The 25,995-nt window shown below is 45.3% G+C and overlaps 1 protein-coding gene across 1 annotated transcript; it reads right to left on the reverse strand.

Annotated features, from left to right (window-relative positions):
* Positions 1-461: 461 nt before the first annotated feature.
* On the reverse strand, positions 462-11,023 carry Sdr42e1 (short chain dehydrogenase/reductase family 42E, member 1). The gene is made up of 3 exons (XM_046434952.2): positions 10,907-11,023; positions 3,875-3,968; positions 462-3,425 (listed from the first exon to the last, which is right to left on the reverse strand). Exons 2-3 carry the CDS (start codon positions 3,940-3,942, stop codon positions 2,315-2,317), a joined length of 1,179 nt encoding a protein of 392 aa, XP_046290908.1. The 5' UTR covers positions 3,943-3,968; positions 10,907-11,023; the 3' UTR covers positions 462-2,314.
* Positions 11,024-25,995: the final 14,972 nt, after the last annotated feature.

Here is a 25,995-nt window from a genome sequence, read left to right on the forward strand (position 1 = left end):
GGAGGGAGTAGACGATGATGTCAGTGCTGTAGAATGCCCAGGCGGGTCGCAGGCTAGGTGTTAGGGTTTTGATATGAGGTGTCCCCCAGAAGCTCATGTGTGAGACAATGCAAATGATTGAGTTATGGGAGTTTTAATCCAATCACTGTGTTAATCTCCTGACAGGGATTAACCAGGTGGTGACTGTAGGGTGGTAGGGTGTGGCTGGAGGAGGTGGGTCACTGAGGGTGAGCCTTTGGTGAGTGGACAACTCTCTCTGCTTTCTGATTGCCATGTCCTGAGCTGCTGTCCTCTGTCATGCCCTTCGCCACATGTTCTGCCTCCTCTTGGGCCCAGGGCAATGAAGTTGGCTGTCTGTGAACTGAGACCTCTGAAACATGAACCTTGATGAACTTTTCCTCCTCCAATTGTTCTTGTCAGGTCTCTTGGTCACAGCAATAAAATAAGCTAAAACACCAGGCTGACAACAGGCCAGAACTTTATAAACACTGAGCATGAACTTTACAAACACCGATCATGAATTTCACTTATGTAATTAATGAGGGGAAAACTCCCCAAACCAACCAATGAGGGCCTCACTCTCCTCCGAGTGCTTGGTCTGAGAAAACTGAGACGCACCTCTGACTCTTTTGAAGGGTGTCACGGAAAGCATGTTTTGAAAGTTGGTGCTGCCTCTCAAAGACAATGAGAATGCTCTCCTGGGCTTGCCTGTGAATCAGCACCCCGTCCTGTGGAGGTGCTGTTCACTCGAGCCTGTGACTGTGCAGAGGGCAGAGAAACCTGCCCCAGGGCGCCCTGAGCCTTAGACATGCTGTGGTGTTCACTGAAGTTTCTCAAGACTAAAGCAAGCACTTCCTTGTGATATAAGACTCAAGCAACATGATCCTGGAAACAATGATGACCACCACCTCACATCTATGCTGCAATTTATTAACAGTACTTTCACCACATGTCATTTTAGGCTCATAGCAAACCCTGTGAGGTGTGGGGGGTTGGTTTATAAAAGGGCAATGCGTGGTCTCATCTCCAAGTTCTAAATGGCTCGGATACTTGGTTAAGGCCATACAACATTCCCAGTGTAGGTCTTCTGACACTAAGTCCAAGGCTTCCTCCAAATCCTTTGGGCAGCATTCCCCAAAGGCTGTTCATCTGTTTGTATTCTTAACCACTCCCAGAGGAAGTCTAGTATAACTGTCCACAGTGATGGAAACTCCTGGGCTTTAGTACTGTCCCTCCTGGGGGCGAGAGCCTGGCACAGGGAGACTCTGTCCGCTTCCTACTCTGGTTCCTAGGCAACCATATAACTTGAACATCTTCCACGGTGGTCCCCATGGGTGGACAGAGAAGGCTGACATTGTTCCTCCTTGAACATGGCCTTCAGAGAGCCAAAGTTCTCCCCAGTGAGAAAGCCGTTGGTTGAATCATGCTACACTAAGCCATGCTACATTTTAGAATTAAAGATAGCATCATCAGCTTGATCATCTTCCTTAATCATCAGATTTTGAGCTGTTTGCTAAACTTCAGTCTATCCCGGGAGGCCAGAACTGTATAAACACTGAGCATATACTGCTGCAGGCTCTGAATGCACACCCACAGACATTCCAGAAAGTTCACTAACAATAGCCCTCTAGAGATGACATTCTGAGAAAGAAAACTCTCATAAGGAATGTTCAGTATCAACTCTATAAAAATAATGGCTTATGTGTGTGTTTTGTATCTTTGTTTAATTTAATCCTTAAAAGAATCCAGTGAGGCAGGACAGAAGTCTGCTAGTCTAAACACCCACATGACCACGTGGGCACAAAGGGGCAGTGCCCTGACTCGGCTGTGCTGGCTGCTGCCTCCCTGTAGCAGTGGCCATCCTAAGGGGAAGTCTGTTAAGATTCTGGCCTATTTTGGTATTTTTCACTTTTTTCAAGTCCGTGAGTGTTTTGCATTCCCACATCAGTCAGAATTTTAGTCTATTTCAGGTAACTGCAGAATGTATGAAACAGAAGGAAGTGCATGTTTGGCCTTTGATGTACTCCAGTATAACATTCCCAGCCAGGCCGCCTCTCTCTGCGGCTCCAGGCCTTGCACTGCACCCATCTAGGATGCAGGGACACCAGAAGCCACACTCCTAGCTCACCTCTGCCTCTTCTCTTCTCTCAGCAGCATCAGTGTGAGGAGGATGGAAATATTTAGTCCAAGACCCTGTTCTCAAATCATAATCTGAAGCGCCCAAACCTGGCCAAAGAGAACACTGCACATCCCCAAACCAGTTCCCGAACCCATCCCACCACGTGTGAGCCACTCTGTGTTTCCGGCTCTCCCTTCACGCTGACAGAGTCAGAGAGGGCAGCCAGGTGAGCATGGACATAACCAAGAGGAAGGCCAGCAGACCACCCCAAATAAGACACTCGGAGTCTCTGCTTCCAGGACTTTTGCCATGACCCCGGGCCTTAAACCACTCCACCACTTCCTGTAGGTCAAAGGGCTGGGGCTCATAACCCAGCTCTCGCCTGGCTTTCTCTAAGCTAAAGTAATGAGTGACACCAGTTTTATACACTTCAGTGCGGGTGAGGAAGGGCTGGAAGTTGTACAATCGACCCAAGATGAAGTGGATCAGCTCTGTCAGGAAAGCAAAGCAGTAGATGAGGGTCAATGGCAGGCGGGTAGAGGGGAAGGTGTAGCCCAGACCCTCAACCAGGGGTCGGAAGAACTCGAAGTTGTTCACAGGTTGGCCATCTGAGATGAAGTAGGACTGCCCAGAGGCAATGTGGCCCTTGTCAGCCTTCAGTGCCTCTGAGGCCAGAATGTGGGCCTGCACCAAGTTATCCACGTGGACGAACTCCACTAGGCTCCTGGGGTCCCCGTACACAAACCTGAACAGGCCCCTCTCAATGTAACTCACTATCCTGGGAAGGTGCCTTTGCTCTCCAGGCCCATAAATGCCGGCTGGCCTCAAAGCACAGGTTCTTAGGACACCATCGACTCTTTCCAGGATGGAACCGTTTGCCTCCAGCACCTTCTTCTCTGCAATAGATTTGGTTCGAGAGTAGTGATCAGGGTGCAGGTGAAGAGGCAGGTATGGCAGAGACTCGTCCCCATTTCTGATGACTTGACCTCCGAAGACAACATTGAAGGTGCTGGTGTAAACGAATCTGGGCACCCCTCTCCTCTGGCAGGCACGGAGGAGGTTGTCGGTTCCACCCACGTTGACTTCTTCGATCAGGGTTTGGTTTAGCTGTTCGCGCCCTGACATACCGTAAGAAGCAACATGGAACACACACACCACATCCACGCCCTGGAAGGCTTTCTCCACCTCAGAGAGGTGGCGGATGTCTCCACATATGAACCTAATTCCTTCTGGAATGTCTTGAGCAGGCCTATGAATGTCAAACAGAATCACATGGACTCCCTTCTGGTTCAGAGCACAGCCGAGGCTGAAATGAGAAGAATTAATAGTTAGATCAAGTCCTCCTTGTGCTGTATCAGTCAAGGTGGCCGATCCAAGTCTTCTTGACTCATCCTGAGTGCCTCACTTTCACACGTTCTTTGTTATTTCTTATTTATTTAAAATTTAAAAAGTGAGAATCCTCTCATCTACTCAAATTACAATGACACAGCTGTGAAAGAATAGCTATTTCTTAAATTGTTTTTGGTGATGTCATGCTCCTCCATTTACTGGCTTTATAAAGAATTTTTCCTGAAATGGGACATGCCTGTGGTTCTCAATTTCAACGTCCAGCAATAGGCAATTGGTTCATTTCTGGTTTAACACACGTGAATGGCCAAAAGTCTACACAGTGTTAATGTCAGAATCGAAAGCCACACTGTTTTCAACAAGTACCAGTAAGGTAATTCAACACACATATTTTGTACATGAACTGACCGAAAGCCAAAATAGCCACTCCCTCCTGTAATGAGGACAGTTTCCTCTGGAGATCTCCGGGAGTCCATATGTGGCAGTCAAAAGGTAACTGGACCTAAAAGAATAAGTATGAAAATTATTATGACCCAAATGCAAATACGGTTCACCCTAGAGTTAAAAGAACAAAAAGGGGCTGGGCCTGTACTCCGTGGTAGAGTGCCTGCCTAGTATGCTCAAGGCTCTGGGTTTGATCCTCAGCACTGAAACAAATAAACAAAACCAGAAAACCTAACAGGCAGTATAATCTAGTAGCGTGAGACTCTCAAATCTGGGTGCTAGTCACAGGTTTGTGACAATAGCCACCCTCTCTCTCCACATTTTGGCTTCAAATTTCTTTACATAGAACATGGGACAGTAACATCTGCCCGCCTACCTGACAAGGCCAATATGAAGGAGAAAGAGGATAACACACTGGGGGTGCTTTGAGGTCCACAAAGCACTTTTCAAATGAAAGGCATGATGTTAATTCTTGGGAAAGGTTAGAGTCTTTTTGAAAAGAATTCATTCAAATTTGGAAGGAAGAAGCACTTATCCCCCATGTACCAGAAAATCAAAAGATAGAACTCTAAAGAAAGCTTCCAGACATCTTTTGTTTAAAATGGCATACTGCTGCAAGGTTTGCTTAATATGGCTTTAGTCCTACATTTATTTAAAAAAATGAGGAAAAAACCTTTATGTAGCAAAGTACATTCCCACTCAGAAATCCTGAAAGTGCTTCAGTGCTCAATGCCTTTGGGGTCCTGCTTTTCTTTCCCCCTCATCTATGTCCCCTGCAAAATCCTCTCAAGACTCTAAGACTCCCTTTTGGCAAAAACAAAAAAGGGGCTACCCAACTCCTTCCACATAGGGAGGGAACAGAACCGGAGGCACATAGTCCTTAAAGGCTCTGGGAATAAACGCTGAACACACGTGCACACTCCAAAGTCAGAGGCATGGCAAGCAACCAAGGGCCCAATCCCTGCCCAGTCCCAGTGGGGGTGTCCATAACTGCAGCCACTGCACCTGTAAGTGTCCTTGAACAAGGAACTTAAATAAATTTCTCAAGCTGACCTGGAGTCATAACCACTAGAAGGCTGGCCCCAGAAGTCCATGACCTAACCCGGAAAACATGGACTTTGAATGAGGACATATCCAGTTGTGTGGCCTTGGACCAGTTAGTGAACTCTGAGCCTGCTGCTTTATCCAGATGTACAGCTGAGGATAAGCTTCCAGGGTTATGAGATCTGAATGAGGTGATGGACAAAATGCCCCCTCAAAACACCTGGCAAGTCTGACTCAGCATGAGTGTTCTACAGGGGCCATTTCTCAGATTTCCTTTTCTTCAAGCTCTAAATTTTGGGGATTTGACATCTATGACATTCCCATACACTATGATCAGATCTCTCAAATGTACAGAGTTATGAAGTTTCACAAGTTCTTCTGGAGACCTGTCAGAGTATCTCAGATTGCCCATGAGGCTAATCAGATCATTCATGCAGCATCAGTTGGTGTGACACTGAAGACAGGGTTCACTGAGTGGCAGTTTCAGTAGCTTGAGGGTATGCAGAAAAAGAGAGAAGAAATATTAGGGAAACTGAGCAAAATGGTGTGGAGGATGGTGTTTGGGCCACAAATTTCCACTCGCATTTGCCACAGTTGTAAGAAAGTTCATAGATTAACGCCCCAGCCCACCACTGGTATACCCAACAGTCCACTGCCTGCCTGCCTGCCTGCCCCAGCCCACCACTGGTATACCCAACAGTCCACTGCCCGCCTTTCTGCCTGCCCTAGCCCACCACTGTTATACCCAACAGTCCACTGCCTGCCTCAGCCCACCTCTGGTATGTTCAACAGTCCACTGCCCACCCGATTCCTTGCTGCTGCAGCCCTGGGCCTCACATGCCAGGGAACCCCTCTGCCTCTGAGCCATACTGTTTCCCATTTCTGAGTGCAGAATGCTCCAATTTGGATTCTGAGTACCAATAAAACCAAATGTAGTCAATTCTGCTATTAACAGAGTCACATGACTTCATTACACATGCTATTTACAAACACAGTAGGTGTCAATTACTGAGATTTCAATCCAGACTTCCGACTTTCACCTCCATGATCTGGGCCCAGCTGCCCTTCCTCCACCGAGGTACTCTGTGCTCCAACCCCATGGACTCTCTTTCCTCTCCTTAAGGATGCCAAGCTCAGTAGTGCTTCCTGTTCTCACCTTAGTGTGACACACAGCTTTTCCAGGTCCTTGCCTGGCTGCAGCTTTCTTGATACTAAGGTCTGCTCAAGTGTCACTTCCTCAAAGAGGCTCCTGGTCATGCCATCTAACAGAGGTCCCCCTTGCTGTAAATGCTGCTATTTCCTTCACGGCACGTTTCACTATAGAGAAATATACTGCTCTCCTTCCCATGGAATGTAAGTTCCATGAGAACAGAGGCCTGTCTTTTGCTGAGAGCCACGGCCGAGTCTGTATGGCCCCTGGCATTTTGCCAACAGTATTGATTGACAGGCGAGGCATTACTATCCGCCTCTGCCGCAACTTTTGAGTTCTCGCACTATTTTGGAGTTCTTGTGGGGATTTCCGGGGATTCCCCGAGAGTTCCCATTGGTTGGGGAAGTGCAGGAGGAGGCTGGGGGTTCCTGGACAAGCCTCGTGGCGTTTGGGAGGATTCCCCGGGAGCTGTGTGAAGTGTTTTCCTGCAGTTTAAAAATAAAGTTTGTTCCTGCTTCAGTGGCTCCTGATTTGTGCCCAGACAGACTGCGGCAGTCTTTTCCACTGGGATGTCCCTCCCAGAGCCTAGAAGATGCTCAACAAATATTTTCTGAATTTATGGATGATTCTGAACACCATAAGTTACATCCAGTTGAGTAAAACTATACAAATTATGAGCACAAATTACGCAAGGCCCTGCAGTGTCCAACAGTCATTGTTAAGTGTATCATTTAATGTTGCCGTTTTCATTTAACCTCCTAAAAAGTACAGTTATGAAATGAAAAAGACACAAGGCTCAATAAAATAGGGGTCCTGAAATTAATGGAGAGAGGCTTTTGTAAACATCTGAAAGACAAGGTGTTAGGGTTAGGATGAGCCACAGGGAAGGCTGTGTTGGGCAACCAGTAGATGGGTACAAACTGAAGCCAGCACCAAGCTGTACTCCAGGGTGGAAGAACAGCCTTGGGTCAACCCTAGAGACAGCTCTGCGTCCCCTTTTGGGGATCTGAACCCTATTCTGTAGGTTGAGGGCAGGGAACAGTAGGATCACCTTGGTCCTCCACTGAGGAATGAGCCTTTCCTTCAGGAGGGAGAGGCTGGAAACAGGCTGGTGAAGACCTAACTTGGAGTGTTCACAGTGAGGACTAACCATGGGTGAAAGGTGACAGGTGGCAAGGCACTGAATGACACTGTGACAGGCAGAGGCTGGGAGAAGCCAGAGGAAGGTGACAGGGTTAAATGGAACATAGGGTTTTGGGAAAGCTGTATCTGGCTAACAGGATGTCAAATAAGTTACAGATATTATTAATGTCTCTACACGAATTCCACCATAAGGGATCCAGAAATGGATAAGGCTTCTAAGAATCCAGTTTTTAAAATTCCAACAAAAATACTTCTAATCACTTGTTGTTTTTAAAATTACTCATTCCAGCCCAGCTACAGACCACAGGTCAATCATGGCTTATGTGTATGTTAAGCAAGTCAAGAATGTGCAATTACAGATTATTAATGGTTCAGAAATTTGCCAGGTCTATTGATGCTTCTCCTCATTACCTTCCAACTAGTTCCAGAATGATCTGAAGCAAGAACTTGCATAACTGACCTGATTAGGAGGGTCAGAAGAGAAAGGTGAGACAAGTGCAGGAATTTAGCAAGACAGACAGCAGGAAAAGCAGCTTATCCTCTAGATCAGTGACACTTTCTCGTGTTACCAGCCCTCATGGAACCATAGGGAGCCACCTCCTCCTTCCTGGTTCTCACATCCACAAGCAAAAACAATCTCAGCAAACATGTTTTTCAGATCCCCTAAAGTCTCATGAATGACAAGCCAGAGGGGAGAAAAAGAGTGTCCATAGTTTTTATTCAGCCAGTTTTATTAATTAGTTTTCATCTGATTCTTTCTAGGGCCATGCACTCAGACCTGCCTTTTAATGGCAACTGCTTGAAGGCTCTTCCAAAATGTGGCTTTGTTCAGTAATTGCTTTCCTGTTGGGGTGGGGGAGGGTCACTTTTGACCTCAACTGTCATTTTAGCAGAAACAGGTTAAAGTTAAGCACATGATCAAGAAAAAGGAATCTTAATTACAAACAAGGAAAAAATGAAATTTAAAATTTGCCTGCCTGACCTTTTGATAATGCCAAGGCAAAGTGAGGGTAATAAAGTTGACATCTCACAGGGAAGTTAGGAGAAGAAACTAATAAAAGATGACCGTGAGTACTTTAGATTTACAAAGACCTAATTAAATGCTAAGGATTAGTAGTAAGAACCTTGGATTATGTGCACGGTTCTTCGGTCCTGGTGCATCTCTGTGCATTCAGAGCACAATGCTTGGTGGAACAGCGCTTGCCTAGCACATGTGAGGCACTGGGATTGATCCTCAGTACCACATAATAAATGAATAAAATAAATGTATTGTGTTCATCTACGACTAAAAAAAAAAATTAAAAAAAAAGCACAATGCTCTCACTCCTAGCTCAGAGCCATGTAGAAACCAAGGCACCATTAGCCCTTCAGCAGTAGGATGGATCAGAGGGAAGTTGACCAGTTCATAAAAACAAAAAGTATTATACTCACTGTAACGAAGATAAAAACACCTCCAGGTGGTGTGACCCTGTGATTAGGTGTCTTAAATTTTTGCACAGACCTGTGTTCATGTGTGTTGAGACCTGGAAAACATGTTGAAGCTACAGGGTTTATGAGATGGAGCTGTTCAGACTCCATGCAGGAGGTGAAATTCATCTATTTGTGTTTAATGTGCAATTACAGATTATTAATGCTTCAGAAATTTGCCAGATCTATTGATGCTTCTCTTCATTACCTTCCAACTAGTTCCAGAATGATCTGAAGCAAGAACTTATATAACTGACCTGATTAGGAGGGTCAGAAGAGAAAGGTGAGGAAAGTGCAGGAATTTAGCAAGACGGACAGCAGGAAAACCTTGGATTATGTTCTTCGGTCCTGGTGCATCTCTGTGCATTCAGGAACACAATGCTTGGGGCATTGCCACCAAAGCAACGAAGACACAGCAGATTAAGGATAGAAACCAGATACAGATGAAAGGGAATGGGAAGTATAACACCTAAAAGGCCAAACATATTTGGGAGGCAATTTAACTGACAGCACAGCATTAAGAGAAAAATTGGTGTACTCATGACATGTGGTATTTGTGCACACCACTCTGAATGTAAGTGAGGGTGGCCGGGCAGCTCTCTTTAATTCATGGTCATCACCTTATACCTATATCAAATCTTCTTGTACAGCTAGCTATGTGAACCTCTTTACTCAGATAACTGTTGCATAAAAGGTTCTTGCCATTCTTCACAAAGCTGATGAGAAAAGGAGGTACATAATTTTATAACCGATGTTTCCCAAACTTCTATTCAAGCTCCATGTGAGCACAGAAGCACTTTTGCAGGGGTATCTGTGGGGACAGGGAATATATGGCAGACTGTAGACCCAGTAATGTAAATGGGATGAACCAGCAGGCTTTCCACATGTCCCCATCTGCCACATCTGCAAGGGAGAGCAAGTACAGAGAAGTCCTCCCCCAAGGTCAGTGTGTCTGCCACTTTAACACATCTAAGTAGTATAGCCTGCCATTCACTTAGGCACTTACTGTGCTAGGCCTGTGCTACACTCTTGTCCACAAATGATTTCACTTGATGCCCATAACAACCCTCTAAGATGAGTACTAATTTGTGGATCCCATTTTACAGATGAGAAATTGGAGGCTCAGAGATACAGAGTGACCTCAAGTCCCACCCTAGTAAATGGTAGAACAGGGCTCCACATACCATTGGAACCCAGGTGCATCTGACTGCCTGGTTCATGTCACAACCAAAGCAACAGCTGGGGCTGGGCAGAGCCCTGACCTGAAGCTTTGGGGACAGAGTCCCTGCTGACCTGAGTCCGTATGTGTTTTCACAGTGAGGGCATTCTACAACACCTCAGGAGCCCTGCAATTCCTGGAGGGGAAAGAAAGAGCTGCCCATCTCCTCCCATGAGGCAGAGACTAGTGATGCAGGGTTGAGATTCCTAGGTTGGAAATCAGGAAATCTTGGCTCTTCCACCAGCTCCCAGTGTGACCCCGGGCAACTCATTATACCTCTTTGATTAAAAACAACAGCAACCATGGCTACATTTTTAATTCATGGTGGGCTAGGTGCTTTAGAGGGCCACAATTTATGCTTGAGGACAATCTGGAGATAGTTCTAGTATTAGCACCAGCTTTTCAGAGATAAACTTCGTTCAGAGATAACCTTCAGCTCATCGGTGGAGGATCTTGCCCACAAATCACACAGGTCCTAAGAGGTGAGGATCCAGGGCTTGCAGCAGGGTCTGGCCGAGGTGGAAGGCCTCACATTAGGGTTGGGAGGAGGCCCTGCTCACCTGGGGCATCATCTGACCTCTATAAGGCCTGCCCTACCTGCCCGGTACTATGACTCGCCTGCTAGGTTTTACTTGACTCCAACACTTTTTTTTTTTTTTTTTTACAGTAAGTAACTCAGGTTAAACGGGAACCTCACACTGCCTCCTTAGATGGGGACTCCGATCATCTGGCAGAGAGAAGGCAAGGCTTCCCCCAAAGTGCGATGAAACGGGAGGACGGGGCACAGTCGGGCTAGGCAAGGTAGGGAGCCCTGGGCGTGGTTGCCGCGGAGGCCCAGGCGACACTGTGAAGCCGAGCCAGCCGCTTCTGGAATCAGAACCAGAGGAGGGCCGCGCCCCTCGCCCCCGGGGCTCTGCCCACCCGGCCCAGGCCAGATCCCAGAGGGCCGCCCTCCCGACCCTGGCCCACTCACGGCGGCGGCAAACAGCTGCGCGGCGAAGAACTGCGCGAGGATGGACGGTCCGCGCCTCCCGCTCCGCCCGCAGCCCACGCCGGGCGCCGGAGCCGTCGGACCGGCCTCCAGAAGCCACTTCCGGGCCTCTCTAGGAAGCCTGGAGGTGTCGGCCTCTCTATGATGCGCAGGTGTCTTGCCCACTTTCACCGGCTGCAGGTTCAGGCCATGATCTCCACGACCTTCCCAGCCCGTACGTTCCCGTGTCGCAAGAGTCCTTTGAGGGTCACCTCTACTCCTTTTCCCACCTGCAATTTCTGTCTTTTGACTTCCCTCTGTCTTTGTGTATCCCCAGTGCTGAGTACAGGGCTGATAGAAGGCGCTCAGCTCAGTAGTATTGCTCTGGGGAGGTGGATGCGCAGTGGATGGCTGGTTGATGGCTGGATGGATAGATGGGTGGAGGATGGATGAGTGAGGGATGAGCTCCACTGATGACTGAATAGTTACTTTCCATGTGTCCTTTAAAGTCTGTTATCTCAGTGTCCACAGCTCTGTGTGTTCTTACATTTTCCCATGTCCCTGGTTTCCCTGTTTTTCCAGCTCCACTTTTTCTGGTCATTGAACAGGCGATGATGCCAAGACTTTGTTGCGGAAGGGACCCAGGACTTAAAAGCCACGAGGAAAGGAAGGCGGACATTCTCACGCAAAGTTCTCCCCCATCAGGAGTGGGCAACTATGGAAAGCGGCTCAGTGGACGCTCCTCCTGCCCTCCCCACACATGGACCCCTGGCTGGGAGGATATCATTTTGGTGGGTTCAGAGGTTGGAGGTGTTGACTCCCTGGGCTGCTTTTGCACTGTTCCCACATTTAGACACAAAGAGGCTCATATGAATTATGCCATTTATTGCTCAGTTTTCACTAAGAACACAAATGAAGTCACAAGGGCAAAGAAGCCCTGGGAAATCAAAATTAATGAGGGCCAGGTGAAGAAAATGGAGAGAGACATTGACCCTTCTGATAAGACCTTGACTTTCCTGCCTGTCTGGTCCTCAGCTTGATCCAGTTGTAAGTTTTGAGCGATTGAGTTAAGATGGTTCCCGGGTGGTTTGAAGGGATGGCTTTGCTGTGGCTTATATAGAAAGATTAGAAGAGAAGAGGAAGGTTATTAGGGGGTGGGAAACCAGCTAGATGCTCTGGGGACCAGCAGACAAAGAAGAAAATGAGGATGCAGCACAGAGGATAGATTCCCCGGGATCCTCCAAGGGGGGTAGTGATTTAGTGTGTGTTGATAAACATGAGACATGGTGAAGTTAAGTGTTAATAGTCTGTGACACCCAGGACTCTTTCCAAATATAAACACTTATTTTTGAAGGAAAATTATAAACTGTATAATTGCTTTCTTAGTTTCAGCTGCAATTTAGTGAGTTGATTTTGTAAAAGTGTAATATCTAGGCTAGAAATGACTAGATAAAGAACTTGACTTCAGTGTGAACTTATGTCATTGCTTATCTAATTTTGTTTCCCCCCTTTAAAAATTTCAGACAATGGGTGCATTTCAGAAAAAAAAACCCACAAAACTATGCTGTCAGACTTCCTTATAGGGATACAACATTTTGTTTGTAACAAAGTACATTCACACTTACTATTTCATCAAATTCTCTCAGATAGTGATGCTGAGGATCTAAGATTTCAAGTAGTAGAGAGTAACTCCAGCTAACATAATTTTAAAAAGTGCAATTTGTAGAGTCTCAGAAAGGGTGGAACAACTGTATTTACTTTTTGGTAAGCATGGTTAGCTTCTGTAACAGGAAGCCCTGCAATCTCAGTAGTTTTGTGCAGTAAGTGTGACTCTGACTCTCACTGCAGTTTAACTGGGTCTGCAGAGAAGAACTGAGGGCTGTGCTCCATACAGTCACTCAAGGACCCAGGCCTCCTTCGCCTGCTGTACTGTCATCATCTTCAACACGTCGACTCCAGGCTTGCCTCGCGGGGGCATGTACGAGTTTGGATTTGAAAACTCTGATTGAAGTTTTGAAATTCTTCAGTCCCTTTGTAGCATCTAGCCCATCTGAAATTACCTTGCACATTGCGAGAGTGAAAGCTCCCAGAGAGCAGAGACTGCTTTATTGATGGGGCATCTCCACTGCCTACAAGAGTGTCTGGACAGAGACATTTTTTTTTTTTCAAATTGCTGAATAAATGAGCAGGTAAATAAATGTCATGTCTCTGGTTGTTCCTGTTCAAAACTTCATGTCTGCAGGTGAGGCCTTCTTTTGGCCCAGCTTGGGTCAGAATCATCTCTACTATAGTCAGCTACAACACGGGGGTGTACAAACAACTATTAGTGCCTTTCCACTATAAACTGAGGTGATTTCTCAAGAAAGGTAATCGTCATGTGCTTGGCAGACACCCCAAAGGCTTGTTACTTAAGAGTGTGCCCCAGTAACATCACCATCCCTTGGAAATTTATCAGAAATGTTGGGTCTTGAATCTGACCAACTCTAGACATTGCATTTTAGTAGAATTTGCAGGTAATTCCTATGCACAATAAAGTCTGAGAAGCACTGCCTTAGAGGTGCTGTGACCTAGTAGTAGTACTACTGTGGCTCTCTGGAGTGGGTAAGAAGGTCCTTATGATAGTCCCAGATGACCCCTGGAAGCAAGTGAGGTTAAATGACTTGGTCCAGGCCACAGAACTAATTAATGACAGGGTTGGTTATTAATTAGAGCTTCTGGCTCGAAGTTCTTCTACACTCCACACTCTTTCTATTCTGTGCTATCTCCTGGATCTACCTATTTTTACTCAATAACAAGAAATAATTAAAAGGGGAATAAATAGAAAAAAATTCAAGTTACATTTAAGTGGTGGTTAATGATTTCAATAATTGATTTGTTTTGGAAAAGGCAACAAGCATTTATTACTTACAGTGCATTTGATGAAATGTTTTCCCACCACATATTAAGGAACTATCCAAGTAATATAATGAATGTTTATATTTCATTTATTTGGCAATTAAGCATCTTAACATTCTTTTATAAGGTTTTATAGCACTTATTAAGAATTATCAAGCATCCTATTTGGGTCAATGGTTTTTCTTTTTTCTTTCAAAAGCTTTTGAAATATCTTTTTGTTAGTATGCATGCCTTTCTCAGTACTGATGAATCTGAGTGTTTCAGTAGTGCTGATTAAAACTGGGAAAGGGCTGGCTGAACAGGGCTCAAGCCTTTGGACCATTCCTAGAGGGGACACAGTGGACTCCCTGATATGCTGAGGATTGTCTGCTGTTTTAGTGATTTTAGGAATTTAGGAACATGGATCCACAACAAGATTAATTTGGTATATTTGAACTGCAAATCAGAAATTCACTCTGATATAGGAAAGTCAAAGGTATGAATAATTGGCTCCAGTAAATGGAAGCTCAAAAGATGGATCTAGTTGCAGGGTCTCAAACTTCATCAGAGCTCTCTGTCTCCACCTCTCAGTTCCAAGCTGCTGCTGTGTGCCTCTCCCTGTGGTAGCCAAAGTCAACAACTTCCTTATTCTCCAAATCCTTCAGAATGTTCCAGTAAAACGGGGAAGACTGTGATTGGGCAGTCCATGAGCCATGTGACCACCTCTTAACTGATCATTGTAGCTGGAGATGATACATTCTGACTGACTGAAACTGAATTTTGATCCACTCTGGGATGGTGTATCAGTTTCCTAATGCAACTGTAACAAGTTACTTCAAACTGGGTGGCTTAAAACCACACACATTTATTCTCTTATAGTTCTGGAGGCCAGAAATTAGAAATCACTTTCACTAGGCTAATGTCAAGGTTTGGGTCTGATGTTGGACACAGGAAGAAGGAACCTAGATCCCTGAATGACCTTATGAAGTGGAGCTGTTTCACTAGGCTCACAAATCTAGATTACCTGTACTCTTATTTATGGCCTTATATATTTTCAATTGAAATTTTGAGATACTTGTAGATCCTCATGCCATTTTAAGAAACAATGCAGACAACTCCTACATACATACACTTCACTCACTTTCCCCTAATGATAATAGTTTGAAAAAATACCATGACCAAGATACTGACATTGGTACAACCTACAGATCTTCTTTAGATTTTCTTTTTTACTTGTACCCACTTGTGTGTGTGTGTATGCATGTGTGTGTGTTTAGTCTTGATGATTTTATCACGTGTAGGTTTGTGTATTAAGCTACTATATTTTGAGGATTTGGTTTTTTTGTTCCGTAGTTTAACCTTTATGTAAATGCAACATAGTAAAACATATGCCAAGAGAGAATGCTTTCTAGTATCATGTATAATTAATTAAAACATATAAAAAAATAACAAAAGAAGAATGATGTGTCCAAAGGCAAAGATCCTGAAATGTATTGTGTGCACTGGTCTGCAAATCTTGTCTTTACTGAAGATAGTCAGCATGTATTGGACACCTGCTGTGTACCAAGTATCCTGTTAAGTGCTGGGGGAATGCAGCAAGAGGTTAGATAGTCCCAGGAACAATGGCTGCAGTGGTTGTGACTCATCCAGCGCAGGTTCCACCACCTGCTCCTGATGCTCTGCAGCCACCTGAATATAAAATATACTCATTCCATAATGTCTGCATTCCCCAGGAAACATGCACTCCTGCCCTGCATCTTCTGAACCTTCTTAGACAACGAAGCACAAAGCACAAACGTCTCTCTTATAGGAGGGACATTTCCCTCAGGAAGGAGCAAGTATCTCAGGAGTCCCTGCGAGAAGTCCTGGTGTGATTGGATTGCAAGAGATTACCACTGTGTCTTAGTTTGAGTCTCCCTGGAGACAGACCTTGAGAGAATTCAAGTGCAAGTAGCTTATTTGGGAGGTGATCCTAGGAAATACCAGGAGGAGCGGGGAAGTGAGACAGGGAGGGGAAGGCAGCCAGCATTAGTAAGGAAAAGAGCATTGTCCTCCCCACCTCCCACCCCCCGGGGAAGCTCTAGAGTGCAGTGTGACCCCTTTCTGGGGAGTTGTCCTACCTGCGGGATGAGGCTGCTCTCTCCATTCATGTCTCAGCATGGGCAGTGTTGACTTGTTATTGTTGAGGGTGTATGTGTGGGAGGTGAATTCATTTGCTGTCATTACCAGTCACCCCATGAGAAAGCAACACACAAGAACACAGCTGCTGGCTGGCATCTGGAAGCTGTGCTGGCATGCAGGGGAGGGTTGAGGGGAAGGCCGCGGGGCACCCATAGTACCTGCTACACATGGTAATCCCACAGTGCTGTGCCCTCGAGGGTCGCCCTACCAGCCCCTCTCCATTGCCTCCCATCGAGGTGGTTTTCTTGGGCACAGCTCTTTAAATGTCTATTGAGGAAGTGTCATGCGAGGTGAGTCCTGCAGCACCGGAGGAGTTTGCCCAGGGAGAAGAGAGGCAAGGGAAATTTGGGTGGAAGTAATGGGACAAAGGCATGGAGTCAGGACTGGGCTTGGGGCATGGAGAGGTGCTGGGTGTCTCGTCATGGGGGTTGGAGGAGGCACTATTTTGTACAGTATGTGTCATGATTAATCTGAAAAGGAAGACCTTGTCCACCTGCTGGAACTGTCCCATAAGCCAAAGCAAGATGGAGGAAGCCTCTGGGAGGGCGCGGGTGTAGCCTGGATCCTCATGCGCCACCCTCTTGGTGACACATCCTCCTGTGTCACAGACATTGGCTTCTTGCTGGGTCTGTCTCACGTGGAGGAAGCAGCATGAGCTAGCTTTCTGGCCTTTTCTTTCATGAGCATTAATTCTGTCTATGAGGCTTTGCTAAATAATCCCAGAGGCCCAATGCCCAATACCATCACCCTGGGGGCAAGGATTTCGACACACAAATTTAGGGGTGGGGCATAAACATTCAGACTACCCTATCCTCTTTCTGACAATAAACCTCCTGAGAGCTTTTAGAGTGACAATAGCTGACAACTATCTCCATATCCGCCAAGGGACTCCTGCTACCCCTCCAAGTGTTTCCTCCAGGGAGCCACACGCTAGGGGTCGTGGGTTTCCAACAGGATGGTTGGGATAAGCCCCGAGTTATGTAACCAGTGTCTTACTTAGAGTCTAGTACCTCATCCAGAGTCATGGAAGATGGGCCCTTTCTAATCTCTTAACTTGGAGGAAGTAAAGCAAGACCAGAAGCCTGGACTTTGGTGTGAGAACAGGGGAGACGTGGATCTGTCTCCGCACACTGAAGTCCTGAGCTGCAGCAGAGGGTGCCCACACTCCACACAGACCCCCCTGGGCGGGTGAGCTGCCCTCAACACAGATCAGGTTCAAGGTTATGTGGGTAAAACTTGTATAGGAACAGTCATATCAGCATTATCGTAAGAGTTCCAAGGTGGAAAGGACCCTATTGTTTATTAACAGATGAACAAACGGATTAAGTCTGTTATATCCCGTGAATGAATGATTCGGCTGTAAGAAGCAGAGAGATACTGGTGTGTGCTACCATGTGGGCGAAGCATGAAAACATCATGCTGATATTTTCATCAGCCATTTTCAGAGGCCAGACACAAAGGCCTTCGAATACATGATTTCATTTAGAGGAAATGTCCATAATAGGCAAATCCATAGAGACGGAAAGTGATGGGTGGTTGCTGGCAGTTGGCGGTGAAACTGGGAGTGAATTGTTATTGCTGATGGGATCAGGGTTTCTTTTTGGAGTGATGAAATGTAAAGGCAGCTGCACAACTCTGAATACTGAGAGCCACTGATCAACGCTGTAATGAATAGATAACATATAATATATATATGAATTATATCACAATAAAGCTGCCATTCAAGCGATCACACCTACAATGGTGTCAGTCTCATTCTAATTTTAATGTTTGAATAGGAGAGGACAGGATGGCATATCTCCTGGGCCATGCCCACAGAGGTGTGTGCTGAATGGCAAAATTAGCATGGGTGAAACTTTGGAAGCCACCACCTTAGAAAAATAAGCATGACTCTCTTTGCTCCACTATCTTAATATCCTGACTTTGCCCCTGAGGCCTCCGTCTCACCTTCCTCATTCTCAGAGCAAGGAGGAAAAAAAAAAAGTACCACGCAGGAGGCAAAAGCGAAGTTTGAATAATAATAAGTGGTTTCCAATTAGCTGCAATGAAAATTGAGAGTCAACTTGTATTAATTTTCATGACCAAATTACTTCATTTTGTCTCTCCTCTGACTGGGAGGATAATTTTATGCCAGGTTTATTTTAGTCATTCTAATTATGCCTGCATCAATATTTAGTGGGTATTTGCCTAACCCGCGGCATACCCACGTGTTTTTTTCTTCCCCAGAGATCGCGGTCGCACAATGTAATATTAGTAGGTGGTGCAGTGCGGGACGCTGTTCCTTTCAGTTCCTCGCCCCTGTGTGTAAGGACGTTCAGGTGGTGTTTCCTGGGGAGCAAGGTGGAAGTATTCAGATGCTTCTGCAGAGCTAGGGGCAGCGCTGAGGGTCCCATGGCTCAGTATGTGATGCTCCCTGTGATTCTAGCACAGATGTTTTGTTAGGGATTCAGTTATAGAAGACAAATGGAAACCGACCACTTTTTGAGACTTTCCGTCTTCATTTCCTTCCTCTGGCTCCTTTTCTAGCTCCTCCCTGGGGAAAGCCCCAGAATCAACCTCCAGCCTTTCCCCTTTCAACATCTACATCCTTTCCCTGAAAGAACATTTCAACCCCCTTAGTTTCTTTCACCTCTGAACCCGAGGCTGATGACCCCCAGATGTACGTGAACTTGCAGTCATGGAGGGGATCGGGTTTATCTTGACTGATGTCAGGGTGGATTCCTTACTTCAGCGACACCCGGCATTGGTGGACTCTTTTGACACTCTCTTCTTTTCCTTCATTTCCAGGTTAGTTTAATCTGACTCTGCAAAGCCTCTTGGACTCTTTCTCTCTGTCCATTCTCTCTGTCAGCTGCCTGATTTCCTGATGGACTCCTAACCAGAGTCCCACCCCAGAGTGTCAGAAAGTCCATCTCCATGGCCTGTAGGGCTTGAGAACCTCTTGGACAATCCATCCTGGGGCCAAACCACTGTGCTGCCTTCCACGCCTTTCTCCTATAATGCCAGATTCGTGGGACCCCAGTAGACCTCCAGGAGCCAAATCCGATGCAATCACACAAGAGTCTATTGCAAGCTCGAGCCTGGACCACAACTGTTTCCGACACAGTGGTCCCAGGGAGTGAGTCCTTTGTTCAGTGAGATTTTATAGGTTTTGGGGGGATACACTATGCGTCACAACATCACACAGCAAATCATTCCATACCGCGGGAAAATCAAACAACAACTCTTAACATGGATTAGCACATTCACTGGCGGGAACAAGTTGGGTAGGGGTGATTGGTTAGTACAAGAGGAGGATTCCTTTGAACTGATTGGTTTAAGCCATGGGGGGTGTACGTGCTAAATTACATGGTTTCCCAACATGTTATCAACCACCCTAAACTACTAGGGGGGTCATCTGGCATCCCAGGTATTTTCCCTGTCTCATGCTGATTGGGGTTGCTAGGGGGGGTTGCTATGGGTCCTCACCTAGCTTGACTGAGTCAGGGTCACCTGGCACCACAGATCTCTCCTGTTATTTGCAGACAAACAACTCAGCAGGGTGGGTATGTGCCTAGAAAGGCTCTGTGGGTTTTTCCAAGGACAAGGGTCACGTCTCCTTCCTTAGGACAGGCCTTGAGGTAAAAGCTGCTGTTATTTATTTATTTTAAAAAATGGAGTCACATCAGTTTCTCACTCCCACTCCCAGGGTGCAGAGATACCTTCCCCTGAACCACTCCCCTGAGTCCTATAGAATGAGCCAAAGTTGAGACAGAGCCTTGGGTCAGAAAGCAGGACAACAGTCGGGCCAAGGCAGGGGAGGGTGTGGGAAACAAAGGGACACCAGGGACTTCAGGGCCTTGGGACAGCCGTGGGAAAGTTGCTGGACTGCCTGTGGGCGTCCCCACTGAGTGATCCCCGGGACACTGGAGCCAGTGGAGAGGTGGTGGGAGGTTGGGAGGAGCGAAGTAGGGAGGAAAGTCATTCCAGAATCTCCCCTGCAGATGCCAAGGCATGGTGCATGGCTCCACCCTAGATTCTGTAAGTTCTCCTGGGTTCCACACAAGCATCCAGCCGTTTGCCACCCACCTGGCACCTGGCTCCTTTTTGCACTGAATTGAGGGAGGTGGTTACACAAGCTATGGCACATAAACAGAGTTTACAGGCTGCTTGGGCAAGAGCTCTCAAACTTTTATTGTACACTAAGGATGCTAGACTCTGCAAGTTGGTGTCGACGAAAAAGAATCATTGGTGAAAGTTAGGGTGGTTTGGATTTTATTCTATCCGAGATGCACATAGCTTCTGATCCATAAGGGTAAACCTGACTAACCTCAGTGAATGTAGCTCAAATCCAACCAAAGAACATGCTAGTTTAGTTGACTTGGGTTAATGTAAGCCTTGATATGAGAGAGAGAGAGAGAGAGAGAGAGAGAGAGAGAGAGGAGAATGGAAGCACTGGCCAGTTAATTAATTCGTTTTTTTCATACATTCAACAAGCGTTTATTGAGTGTCTCCTGTGTGCCAGGGAGTGTTTTAAGACTGTAAAAGAGATGATAATCAACAAGACATTCTGATTCTTCAAAGAGTTCAGAGGCTAGTGTGGGCTCAGACAAATAAACAAGCAATTACATAACAATAAAATTTCTCAAGAGGTGTTCATTGTGCCACTTGGAACAGATCACCCGGGTGTGTCTTAAACATGCGCTTCCTGGACCCCACCTTCACCTAGCCTGGGAGTTAGCCTTCCTGGCAACATACCACAGAAACTGTTTTCTCACTGCATTTTTGAAACTGATCTGCCATAAGTATAGGATGTCGTAATGCAGAGAACCTGGGTGGTGGGCATCGGGAACGGAAGGAGGTCCTAACCCTAGGACCTGTGGAGGGATAATAGATGGCTTCCTTTTGGAGGTGGTGTGTAAGTTGAGTCTAGGAGGGAAAAGGGAGTGAGCAGAAGGGATGGGGAGGGAGCAGCAAGGGGCACAAAGTATGATGGAACTGGGATGTCGGGGGCCCAGGAGTATTTCCCTGAGGCTGGGTCACAGAGGAGAGAACTGCGGTGAGAGGGGAGGCAGGTAAACCAGGACCCCTTCAGGTGCCCTCGTTGATCACGTGGTGAAGAACATCCAGTCTCCACCTCCCATAGCCATTTGCCCCACATGAGTCAGGGCACATTTGGTTGATACATTGGGAAAGTTTCGTATCTCCTTTGGGAGGGACCTTGAATGACAAGCCAGGGCACAGTTGGCTAGGATGACTCTATTTGCTTACTTACAAAAATACTGCATTGAATTTTTTGCCAATAAGTGGGTGTTATGGTCTGATTATGGCCAGCCTCCCAAGGTCCATGTATTAAAGGCTTGATCCCCAGAGTAGCAACTATGAAGAGATGATGGGATCTTCAGGAGGGGCAGCCTAGTGGAAGGTTCTTAGGTCATTGGTTGTGTGCCCTTGAAAGAATACCATCAGTCGCTTGGCTTCCTGACACATTTCTCTACCACAGAATCCCCCTGGGCCATAATGTACTGCTCTTGACAGAGACCCAAAGCAATGGGGTCACTTGAGCTTGAATTGGAACCTCCAGAATTGTAAGCCAAAATAAACCTTTTCTCTTTATAAGTTAATTGCTTCAGGCATTTCATTATAGTGACAGAAAACAGTAACACAATGGAATAGCTTGCTTTTAGATATTTTAAATCAAACACTTTTGTTCATTATCCCTAAAGGGAATTTAAAATATTATATTCTTCCTGGCACATTTTAAAGCCAATGTCTCAAAATTTTGGCTAATGTCCAAATAGTTGTAAAGAATCGGATAACTAGCATATTATAAATGATGACATTTTAGGATAAACTATTTTTTTGGGTACCAGATAAACTATTATATCACATTTTAATTATATCTTGAAGAATATAAATAGCTTAACAGTTAATATTTTCAGCATCTTACAACATTATAAGACACATTATAAGAAGGGTCTCTTTTTAGCAGTTGAAAATTTTATATATATCTTCTTATACCCACATTTCTAGTCTACTGCTTTCAAAGACTTTCATGCAAAATATTCCTTACTTATTTCTTATTAGCTCCTCTTCCTATTTCTCTGTAATTGTGTGTGTGTGTGTGTGTTATGTATGTTTAGTTTTTATGCCCTGTGACCATAGGTATTCAGTCTCAAATTTCTGTTAACTCATATGCAACAAATAAAATAATATTATAAATATAATTATTAAATATAAAGAGTAGGAACTCCCCATCCCAATTTTAAAACTCCCCACCCCAATTTGTTCATGTATTCATGACTGCATGTTTTTTTACTAATAGTCTCAGATAGGGTCATCATGAGTGTTATTTTTGCTATTTATTTTTATGGAAGTAAATAAATAAGTTCAGCATGAATTCTATTACTATATTTTTATTTTTATATATGAATCTCCAAGAAGTCTCATTTGCAGAGTTTGGTAGATAGGAATACAACCAGATATAGATAGCAAAGTTACCTAGTATTTCTCAAACCCATCAATATATTTCACAATGTTTATAGATGAAGAGAAACTATATGATCATATTCATAGATGGAGAACAAATATTTGACAAAATTCAACATCTTTATGATAAAGATTCTTAGTAAATTAGGAATAGGTGGGATACTCAATTTTAAAAATTTCTTTTGAGTTATATATCCCAAATGAAATTTAACGATCAATTGACAACTAGGTTAGGTCCTTCTTCAATTTTTCTGAAAGCTGAGAATAGGAAACAATATTATCAGAAAAGAATGTATAACTCAATCCATCTCAGTTTCTGGAAAGAAGACCAAAGTGAATTTAAACCCAAATCAAATGATAGTCATACCTGTCATTCTCTTAGTTAACAGCATCTTGTTTAACTACATGTTCTCAGAGTTGGGAAAATCAAAACTGTACAAATACAACATTGTGAATGCAGTAGTTTTGACAAAATGCTTTGATTTTATGTGTCTTAAATTTATTTTAAAACAATTTTATAACTGAAGAATTGATCCATTGATCTTATGGAAAATAGTCAACATACAATTAGCAAAGCCATGATTTGTAGATTGCCAACTCAAAGTATTTGAAATTTTTTGGAGTTATATGGTCCAATAATATTTAACAGTCAGCTGTTGGGAAAAACATGATTCTTTATTTCAGTTCAAACAAGCATGTGAACGGGACTCTCATGAAAACCACTTATTTTTGATAGTGTCATAGTTTGGGCTTCTATAACTAAGCCCCACTGACTGGGTGGCTTCTAAGCCACAGGATTTTACTTTCCACAGTCCTGGAGCCTGGACCTTGGAGGACAGGGTGCCAGTGGTTCTGTGGAGAGCCCTGGTCTACCCTGTGGACCGCCAGCCCCCTGGGACTCTTCCCTGGGCACTAATGCCATCCATGAGGGCTCTACACGCATGCCGAGTTACCTCCCAGAGGCTCACCTCCAAGTGCCATCACGTTGGGGGTTCTGACTTCAACTCATGAATTTTGGGGGACACAAACGTTCAATCCATGGCACACAGACAGACGGAGCATGAAGTTTGTTGTTGCCATGTGTTCATAGGTTAATTAATCCTCATGAGAAGAGTGGGAGCTTGTTAAGTGGGGAAGGGTGTCCTGAGCAGGGCTCCTCCAGCCAGGAATTACAGGACACGGGGGAATCAGGCCAGTGGACAGCGTGTCCAGGCGGAGGGGACCACTGCAGGGAAGGTCCAAGGTGGGAGGGTGTGTGTGTGGGTTTGGGAAGTGGCTGAGTCCCTTTTGACTAGAATGGAGTAAATGAGGGACAGAAGGGGGTGGGAGTGGTCAGGCAGAGCCAGCAAGATGGCCTGGGTGTGGGTTGAGTCAAGAGCAGCTCATGGGTTTCAGTGTCTGAATCAGGATGGAGCTGTCCTCCCTGAGATGGAGAGAATGCCGGAGACGTCCGTCAGGAACGAGGCAGTCGGGGAGAAGGACCGTGTAGGAGGGGACAAGAGGAGGAAGCAAACACACAGGACCCTCAGGCCATCGAGGAGGCATCCGTGAGGGGAGTGGAACTCCGCTGTGGCAGGAGGAGATGAAGGACCTCATAGTGTCATCTTCACAGTTGATGGTGACGGTGTTGGTTTTCAGGGCTGCCATAATAAATTCCCCGGGTGACTTAAACAACAGCAGTGTGCTCTCTCACAAGTTCTGGAGGCCAAAAGACTGAGGTCAGCATTCGGGGAGGGCCATGTTCTCTGGAGGAAGCTCTTTTCTTGCCTCTTTCAGCTTATGGTGGCTTCAGTTCCAACGGGCACGTGAACGGGACTCTCATGAAAACCACTCATTTCTTATAGACAGTGTCATAGTTTGGGCTTCTATAACTAAGCCCCACTGACTGGGTGTGGCACCTAATCTCTACCTGTCTTCAGTTGGCCTTTGCCCTGAATCCCATTTGTCTTCTCTTTTGTCTTTTATAAAGATATGCGTCATTGGATGAGTCCACTCTGATCCAAGAGGAGCTCATCTGGAGAGTCTTCTCTTAATTACACCTGCAAAGATCCATTTTTTTCCTAATAGGACCACGCTCACAGGATCCTGGACTTAGGGCATGGATGTGTTTTAGTGTGTGTGGGGGGTGTCACTGTTCATGCCACTACAGTGCTACAAACTCTTCCTCTGCTTTATTATGTATCTCACTCCAACTCGCAGGCATCAAAGGTGGGAGGAATGTCAGTAAGTTTGACTTTACGGCTGTGACTTCTCTTCTGCCCTCAGGTGAGAGAGGTTGAGTTGCACGTTGAAGTCTAAATGGTGGAGGAGGTGGTGACTGAAAAGGTGGAAGGGACACTGCCAAGGTGGGTCTCCAAAAATCTTGGCAAGCCTTTCCAAGGCCATGGGTTGGGGAATTTGAGCCAATTTTATTTGGATCCCAAGTTTTAGGAGGTTCTGATTGATATCTGGGTTATAATGATGTAAAATATGATTAGACCATTTATTCTACTTTATAACCTGCTCTTCTTGCTTTAAAAATATTGCAAACTTTTAAAAAAAATCATTAAATATTCTTCAACAACACATATTTTTTTTTTTAGCGACCAGATAGCAGTTCATCAAATGAAAGTATCGTAATTTATATAACGAATCCTTTATAGAAAGCCATGTGGGCTACATTGTACATGTGATAAATACCACTGAAATGAACAACTCTCTTTATAAATCATTGTGCACATCTTTGATTATTTTCAAATGGGCTCATTTTAAATAACCATGAACCATGAATTGCTGTTTTGTGATCGCAATTTCTGCTCATTGTTTTCTTTATGAACTAAAACTTTTCCTTGAGGCGAAAAAAAAAATGGAAAAGAAGTTCTTGGAACATCTGGCTTATGGCGTAATTTACTTTTGCTATTCAGCTGTGCTCTCCACTTCTGAAATGTCTTCTTTCTAATAGAGTCATCCCAGGTTTAATCTCCCTTCTGGAGGTACAGATGCAAGTGCGTTTCCTATGCAGCTATGGCCTGGAGCCCTGACCCCAGGAGAAAAGCACTGCTGAAGTTCTGCGTTAGTTGCCACAAAATTATTTCTCAAGTTGAAAAAGCCAAGGGGGTGGGGCAGACAACAGAAAGAAGTACAGTCCAGGGGCTTTTGTTGGGACTAAAAAGATTCCTGTGACTGTGGCTGCCGCTGAAGACTGTGGTGTTCCAGGTGACTTGCCCAGCCCCCCCCCCCCATAACCCATCTGAGGTACATATTATCATCTGTTATTGAGGACAGGTTGGAGCTCCTCAGAGGGTGCCAACCTCACAGTCAGTTAAGTAACAGAGTTGGAATTCTAGCCCACATTTGTTCGACTCAAACCCACCCTGTTGTGTGTCCGTGGGGTGCCCGTGTCTTTGCCTTTTGAATAGTGGTAATGTTTCGGATCAAAATTTAAGAAGCCATGGAGTTGTGTCAACTGTTTTTCTCTTTAGGGATGATGGGCTTTGCTAAGTTGCCCAAGCTGGCCTCCAACTTGCAATCCTCCAGCCTCAGCCTCTCGAGTAGCTGGAAATTACAGGGCCTGGATCACTGTGCCTGGT

Source organism: Marmota monax, unplaced genomic scaffold, assembly GCF_021218885.2.
Source record: "Marmota monax isolate L192 unplaced genomic scaffold, Marmota_monax_Labrador192_F-V1.1 WCK01_AAM20220418_F8-fsc00024, whole genome shotgun sequence".
Classification (NCBI taxonomy): domain Eukaryota; kingdom Metazoa; phylum Chordata; class Mammalia; order Rodentia; family Sciuridae; genus Marmota; species Marmota monax.

Bases quoted from the DNA above. Each gene is read 5' to 3' on its own strand.
- Sdr42e1 (XM_046434952.2), bottom strand. From the start codon at position 3,942: ATGGACTCCCGGAGATCTCCAGAGGAAACTGTCCTCATTACAGGAGGG. The intron at 3,426-3,874 runs GTCAGTTCATGT...TTCTCATTTCAG, and splicing joins AGTGGCTATTTTGGCTTTCG to CCTCGGCTGTGCTCTGAACC.